General features: G+C 33.2%; 1 protein-coding gene across 2 annotated transcripts; it reads left to right on the top strand.

Annotated features, from left to right (window-relative positions):
- Positions 1 to 4698: 4698 nt before the first annotated feature.
- On the top strand, positions 4699 to 7976 carry LOC104239052 (endonuclease 2). Of its 2 annotated transcripts, none has more exons than XM_009793582.2 (9): positions 4699 to 4808; positions 5467 to 5641; positions 6304 to 6414; positions 6499 to 6554; positions 6842 to 6925; positions 7023 to 7115; positions 7362 to 7429; positions 7517 to 7590; positions 7691 to 7976. In XM_009793582.2, exons 1-9 carry the CDS (start codon positions 4794 to 4796, stop codon positions 7783 to 7785), a joined length of 771 nt encoding a protein of 256 aa, XP_009791884.1. In that variant the 5' UTR covers positions 4699 to 4793; the 3' UTR covers positions 7786 to 7976. The 2 variants fall into 2 exon arrangements, with proteins under 2 accessions (XP_009791884.1, XP_009791883.1); XM_009793581.2 differs by lacking the exon at positions 4699 to 4808 and adding an exon at positions 4880 to 5083.
- Positions 7977 to 8072: the final 96 nt, after the last annotated feature.

An 8072-nucleotide genomic window follows, 5' to 3' on the forward strand; every position in this document is an offset into this window, starting at 1 on the left:
CAATGAGAATATAGTTACTTTCTTTGGGTCAGCAAATGTGTAAGGCATGCTTTGAAATATATTGCACATGAATTATCTTTTTATGAACTTCAAGTTCATATTATGATATTCGAGGATCTATATATACAAATGATAATCCGTTCCACGTAACTTTTTCTCAAGTGTTTATCATGTCTGCCCTTCATGTTAGAAAAACTAACTTGTTTCCTCAACTTTGAGAGCCCATATTTGTGTGTCATGGTACTAATCAAAATATACACCGCACATCAATAATAATAAAATGGAATTATTTGGTTCCTGACCCCGAACCACTTGTGAGGGAAGAATGTAATATACAAACTGATATAGGTAACTTTGTTCTCATAAGCAATAGTTTAGCTATTAAGTGGAGGATCTCAATAAATTATTTTGCTACAGCAACTGTGATATAAACCAACTTATCAAGATAAACTTTCTTGAGTAGAAAATCTGGAAATTATGCTCGAAATTAAATTATTGAGCAAGTTACCTCGTAAAACATCATATTGTAGGTTAATAATAATCGCACATGTAACCATCTCATAGATTCATCTTATGTGGTATACATGGCAAGTGAATGAGCCCATATTCACTTTTGATATTTCCAGCGTTTATGGGATTCAATCCCAATTTTAGTTGGTCTACTAATTAATGAGAACAAGCAACCTAGGAGAATTCATAAAGAACTTTCTAGTTCTTTAATGTTTACTCATTTGAATTCTCTTTTATTTTTGCACATCATACTTAAATTGATATGACTAAACCATCTATGCCAACTGGATATCAATAAACTCCAAGTTTATTATGATATGAGTTTTATATCAATAAAGTTCTACTTTATTGTGACATTCTTTTATTTGTGTAGTACAAACTGAAGAATAAAGCAGGTAACTTTTCACATACATATTACCCTGCTACAAGTTGTAGTAATAGAATATATTAAATCTTTCCTTTATTTATAGTCTCAATATAATCAACTGCTTTCACGTGTACTTTGGAAACTGAATAAGTTTCTTTGAGACTTACTACAACACAATACCTTATTAGTAATCAACTGTGTTTCTCCAAAATAGCATAATTGGCTCTTGCAGAGTTCTCAATTAATTTTGTACTACCACATATTCATCAACATCAATATGGTGGATATCTCTTTTAAAGAGAAAGTTATACCATTAGGGTTATGGTCAAAATTATATGCAAGATATGTTTCTTGCATTAATGTTATTCTTTAATAATCGCATTACCAAAATATTTTGGTGTGCAATAGGTACGTGACCAATGACCATTCATGCCATAATAATGATATTATTTTCTTATATCATCTCAAACCTCCTTCTAGAGGCGAGTGTGGTATATTCACTACCACTAGCACGTTCATATTCTTCCAAGAATGAATATGTATTCATAAATTAGATGTTGTCATATTCACATCATGAATGGACCATAATCATCTATATGTGCTTTATAAAATCTCATGTCAAATTGTGACAAATATTACTTTCACAAAGTGAATGATTATTTTGAGAATCCTTATTGTTCTCATTACCACAATGATGACGATTATAATTTCGTCTATTGCCACGTCCACATCCATTGTAATAATTTTGTTTTCTTTCAGACTTATCACATACTGCTATCACATTCTCTAAAGGGAATGAGAATGGATCAAATTCAATGGGACGAGTTTTCAATTCTTTGCCCACACATGAATTTGATCATGACAAAGCATAGAAATTTTACCACTTTGGGTGGTTATAATATCTTTCAAACTCCATTAGAGTTACAATCAAAATTTATCGTCTTTGCTTGTATTTAAAATCAAATTATAGAATGTCAAGAATTTGAAAGAGAAAAGTAAAATACTTACCTTAAATCCAGAATTTAATCATGAAGGAAGTTCATAGAATAATTGACAATCATTATGCTCAATCACAAATCTTCTACTCAATTAGTTAGAATCTCGTGCTGATAACGTGTTATGAAACAATAAAAGAAGAAGAGGAGTATTGGAGAGAAAAGTAGAGAGAGGAAATTTTTATTGAATTTTGGGATGAATTACAATGGAATAAAACCCTCTATTTATAGGGAGAGATTGGCTTAGCCACCAAGCAATAAACCATAGAATCTCTCTAAATACAGACATTCACCTTAAATAGAATTTTATTTATAACAATTTTTAAATTTTTGTATTTGTAGAATGATTAGTGATGTTACTCCTGCCAACTACCTTCCTCTCTCTATCTCTCTCTCTTTTTATATTTTTAAATATTTTTTTAGTTATTTATTTTAATTATTGACTGTAATTTTCAGATATTATGCAAAAGATAATCATTATATTTGATAGTAGTATTAATAAGTAATATATAAATTGTAAAATGACTAATATTAAGCTAATATTTTACAAGATCTGGCCTTTAAAATTTTCAAAGTATGCATATATGCATAATTTTTAGATGGTCAAAATGAGTTAAAAATTATATCTGGTCAAAATATGGACAACATTTTAATGACATAAGTATCATTTTAAAAATAATAATTATATAAATTCACGTATATTTCCTTTGAGAGAAAGCGAACATTGGATGGAATTTTGAATTGCTTTACCAAATTCAAATATGTTCTTGCCCTTCTTTCTTGAGTTTGATATGTATTGCTAATTATATCAAATCTCTATGTATTTAGACCGAGACAAAGAATTCTAAGCAGCCAACAAATCTTCCAAATATTTCTTGAGAAAAAATGACCCCCCCAAAAAAGGAATTAATTGAATGTTCAACTTATCTCAGGTTACCGGTGAAACTGACTATGTACGTTCCTAATTTGTAGGCCTACATAGTACGTACAATTAAAAAAATCTTATAAAATAATTGTTTGATATATATAAGGTAATATTTTAATCAATTTTAAAGTTCCAATATTAGTGTTTCTTATCTAGTTCAAAAAGGAAAGATTTTATGACCAAAATTTTAGTTGATTTTAAAGTCCTAAAAATTAAGAAATTAACTTAAATTATAATTTCATCCAATATAAATTTGATTTTAAGGGGCAAAAAAAGTGAACGATATTTTGCTAAGGAGCTTCGTGTTTTTAATATAGTATAGATATAGATATAAATATAGATAATAAATGTATTTAATACTAGTTAAGATCTGAACGATTTAGATTTTAGTTTAGTGCAAACAAAAACATTGTGCCACATTTTCATTTTCATTAAAAAGTATTCTAAGAGAAGCAGAGAACTATTATTGGAAACGGGCCTGCACGTAGAATAACATTAAAGAGTTTATTATTCTTTTCAAATTATGGTCTGATTTATTTGAACACATTAATTCATACTGATGAATGGAATGGATCCCACATCAGATCAAGATGAGATCCCTGATCTAAGGCTTGAACAATCCTGCTCTCTTCGAGTTAATTTTTGGGATGTGAGTAGGTTCAAAGCTTATTTTGGCATGGTATCAAAGTAGGTCCGTGGTCGATGTGAGCCCCTAGAAGAGAGATGCGGAATGATCACGGACCAGCTGAAGAGGGGGTGGAAATACCCCTGGTCCGCGTGAGGAGGAGGGGGAGGGGGTGATTGATGGAATGAATCCCACATCGGATCGGGATGTGATCTTGGCCTCCTTATATAGCTTGGACAATCCTCTTCCCTTCGAGCTAGCTTTTGAGGCGTGAGTGAGACCCAAAGCTCATTTTGGCACATATTGATTTAAGAATTTTTAATTTGTTAGCTTGTTTTCTAATGCAATGTGCGAAATAACAAAATCTCTATGAAATTGAAATATATAAATTATATGGACATTGTTATGAACAAGGTAGCCAAGAACGAATGGATTGGGCTTGGAAATGGGTTACACATGAGTCAGAGTATTAACCAGCCCAAAGAGAAGTTATTAAACTATAATTGGGACCCAGGTTGAGGTACATGCCGTCAAGAAATTATTGGACAAGAGGGAATACAATTATTATAATTATCAGTTCGTGCAAGTGTCGGGTTATGCGAATTGTTATTCGGAATCTTTATGTTACTACCCTTAGTTGCTGCTACTTTTCAGTGTAATTATTTGTTCTCAATATCAATATATATAAATATGTTATTTGTGTATTTGATCCATTACAGACATCGATTATCTTTTTTATTCCTTAGTAGCTGACATTTGAACGATTCAGATTTAGACCTCCGTGCAAACAACTAGAAATTCCTATGGGACTTCATTAGCATGTGTGATGTTCATTTTCCTGGAAAGACAACAATTAAATTTTACATTACTAATTGGGTAGAGTTTGATTATTTTGTGAGTATAAAAACTGATTTACTTTCTAAAAAATGGAGGACTCAAAATGCAAAAGTAAATAATTCCTGTTACAACTTCATATCCTTCCATATTAAACTCCAAGATTGAGCATGTCACCATTATCCTTCTTTTAGATTCTGTTTTTTTCCCTTTATGATAATAAAAAATAAAATTAATTAAATGAGCAAAATCAGGAAAAAAAAAGTACAAAGAATCCAATTTGAGCCGTTACGCTATATATGTCTAATTAAATTGCTTTCCTTTACAAACACGATTACTAAATCATGCAACCTTTTCATTCTTTTCTTTCTTTTAAATGTTTAATAAAAGTATCTTTAAACTTTATAAACCAAAAGAATATTCAATATAATGATACTAAAAAGTTGACAAAACAAGTAACCAAATGTGAACCAAGATTTCATCAAATCATTAGCCTTTATTGATCTTTATTTCCTAAAATCAAGCTTGTCCTTTAGCATGCATGAAATAAATGTCAGTATCTAACTTTATTGCCACATTAATTTTTTCTTGATCTTTTTTTCATGTATTCATACAGTTCACACCAGCCACTTTTGGTTCATTCCTAGTTTATTTATATAGGACTAAAAAAGTAGTTTGTGAATTTGGTATTTTTCAGTTTGAGAGTAGCAAAAATGGAATACTTTAAACTTAATGTGTTCTTGCCCATTGTAGCTTTCTTGTTTCTTTTTCCAGTAGTTCATGGATGGGGATTGGATGGTCATTACACTGTTTGCAAAATTGCTCAGGTTCTAATGTTTTACATAAATAGCCCCTTATCTTTGAGCCGAGGGTCCTTCGGAAACAGCCTCTCTACCTTCATTAGGTAGGGGTAAGGTCTGCGTACACTTCACCCTCCCCAGACTCCACTTACAGGATTTCACTGGACTTGCTGCTGTTGTTGTTGTTGTTGTAGCCCCTTATCGGATTTAAACCAATGACTTACGTCTAGATATAGATGATGATATCTATACATATGGATTTTATATATGAATCTAAATCTGTCGAATCACTCATGTTATGATTCTCGGTTAAAAGGGTCTTTTTAAAAATCAATTCTTGATTTTTTCCTTGTAGCATTTGTGGCTTGATTTGATTTTTTTTTAATATTTCATATTTTAATTTGTGACAGTCAAGATTGAGTAAAGCTGCTGCAGATGCAGTTGAGAAGTTGTTGCCAGCATCTGCAAATGGTGATTTGGCAAGTGTGTGTATATGGGCTGACCATGTTAAGTTTCGTTATCATTGGTCATCAGCTGTTCATTATATTGATACCCCTGATAATCTCTGCAATTACCAGTATAACAGTAAGTATTTGATACTTAATTCCTCTGCTTTTTCTAGTACTAATATCATGTAGGGATGGACTATTTATTTTGTATATAACTTGTATATATGTCAGTAGAAAATATAGCGAATTTCTAGTACTTTTTATTTTCATTTTCATATGGTGCAATATTGGGTATTGGGAGTCTTATCACAATGGTAAAAGTTGTCACCGTGTGACCAGGAAGTCACGGGTTCAAGATAGGAAAGTAGCCATTCGCATAAATGTAAAGTAAAGTTAGCATAAGGCTATGTACATAAGACCCCAATGTGGTCGGACCCTTTCCCGAACCCTGCTATAGCGGGAGTTTAGTGCATCGAACTGTCTTTTTATTTTAAAATAATGGCCCGAGATGATTTTAATTGAAGAAATATGAAAAGGGCAGCCTGGTGCACAAGGCATCTCTCGTTCACGCACTGTCCGAGGGGCCGCACTCTAAGGGTTGTGATATAGACAGCCTACCCTAATGCAAGCATTAGTGGCTGCTTCCACTGCTCGAACCCGTAACTTAAAAGGTTACATGGAGACAACTTTATAGTTGCTCCAACGCTCTCCTTCTAATCGGAAAAACATGGTCAGTGAGAATTCATATATTCGATCCTAACTTATTTGGAATTAAGGTGTAGTCGTTGTTATATACAGGGGACTGTAAAGATGAAAATGGAGTTCCAGATAGATGTGTAGCTGGAGCAATCAACAATTACACTGAACAGCTCCTCAGTTATAACAGTGCCAATGAAAATGCTATAACATGTAATGTTTTTATGCTAAATCATGCTTGTTTCATTCTTGTATTGCAATCAGGTTGATACTAATTGTATTTTGTGTAATTATCAGATAATTTGACAGAATCACTTCTCTTCCTTTCTCACTTTATGGGGGACATTCATCAGGTAAAGTGTTGAATAAAAAAGTTTTTTTTTTCAATATACATTACTAAAGACGGGGAACTTTGTCGTAACTGGTAAAGTTGCTGCCATGTGATCAGGAGGTCACGGGTTCTAGCCGTGGAAACAGTTTCTTGCAAAAATGTAGGGTAAGGCTGCATACAATAGCCCCTTGTGGTCCGGCTCTTCCCCGGACCTCGCGCATAGCGGGAGCTTAGTGCACTGGACTGCCCCTTTATATGTTACTAAAAGTTTTTGCAGTTTTAAGGCATAGTTTTTATCTTCATATGCAGCCATTGCATGTGGGATTTACATCAGATAGGGGAGCCAATACAATAGATGTTCATTGGTACACTAGAAAAACAGTTCTACATCATGTAAGCCTTATCTTGCCTTGGCTAAATTGCCTTAACAGACAATTTAATTTCCTCCAAATGATATTTTCTCATTTTCTCAAACTAATTCTTATAACAGGTCTGGGATTCAAACATAATTGAAACTGCAGAAGAACGCTACGATGATTCTAACGTAGATGAACTAGTCGATGCACTTCAGAAGAACATTTCGGTATAACACTTGCTCCTAACCTATGTTGCTCGTATCCTCCAAAAATTGTGTCCAGGATTAGGATTTAACACAGGTGTAGTGGTATTTTGGGAGGATCCGAGCAACATAGCTCCTAACTTACAGGAAATGGAACTACAGAACCATCAATACTTAATCATCTATAATCACTACAAAGAGCAATCGGAATACATAATTGAATCGACTTTATCAGTTTGTTAGTATTTGTGACGAATTTCGTCTTAACAGACAGGATGGGCAGATCAAGTAAATTCATGGGAGAGCTGCAGTGGTAACAAGAAAACCTGTCCAGATATGTATGTTTATCTCTGTTGACAGATAGAACCAACATTTTTGCAACAAGTCTATTATATAAAGTAATACGAATTTTTTGCTTCCTATAGATATGCAGCTGAAGGTATCAAAGCTGCTTGTGCCTGGGCATATAAAGGAGTCAGTGAAGGTTCAACATTAGAAGGTAAATTTCGCCAAAACTCCCTGATCATTTCTTCTAGTAGCACCTGATTTTCTTCAAGCGCCGTCTTTTAACTGTTGAAACGCTTATCTGTGGAATGCAGATGACTATTTCCTCACGCGTTTCCCCATTGTCCAACAACGCCTAGCTCAAGGTGGAGTTCGCTTAGCTGCTACACTAAACCGCATATTCACATGACAATAAATTGTAAACAAGGACTATATAATCCTCTCAAACTAGAAACTGATACATCACTTTGACAGGTGATGACCTATATCTTCATCAGACAAGCTTTCCTTGTTTTAATATCAGAAAACATCTACAACATTGTTACTTCAATTAAGACATCATTGTATTGTAGTAATCTTCATTGTATCTTTTTCGTGCTATATCAGTAGTTATTCGTTGACTTTGATAATTCATATCGTCTCCCAGCCTAACAGATACTCTCCTTGTCCTAAACATTTCCTATGATTCTCACCTAG

Source organism: Nicotiana sylvestris, chromosome 10 (genome assembly GCF_000393655.2).
Source record: "Nicotiana sylvestris chromosome 10, ASM39365v2, whole genome shotgun sequence".
Taxonomy (NCBI): domain Eukaryota; kingdom Viridiplantae; phylum Streptophyta; class Magnoliopsida; order Solanales; family Solanaceae; genus Nicotiana; species Nicotiana sylvestris.

Excerpts from the sequence above, each read along its gene's own strand:
- LOC104239052 (XM_009793581.2), top strand. The coding sequence starts at position 4,970 with ATGGAATACTTTAAACTTAATGTGTTCTTGCCCATTGTAGCTTTCTTG. Across the intron at positions 6,415-6,498 it reads CAATGAAAATGCTATAACAT|ATAATTTGACAGAATCACTT; the intron begins GTAATGTTTTTA and ends TGTAATTATCAG. Across the intron at positions 7,430-7,516 it reads AAGAAAACCTGTCCAGATAT|ATATGCAGCTGAAGGTATCA; the intron begins GTATGTTTATCT and ends TGCTTCCTATAG.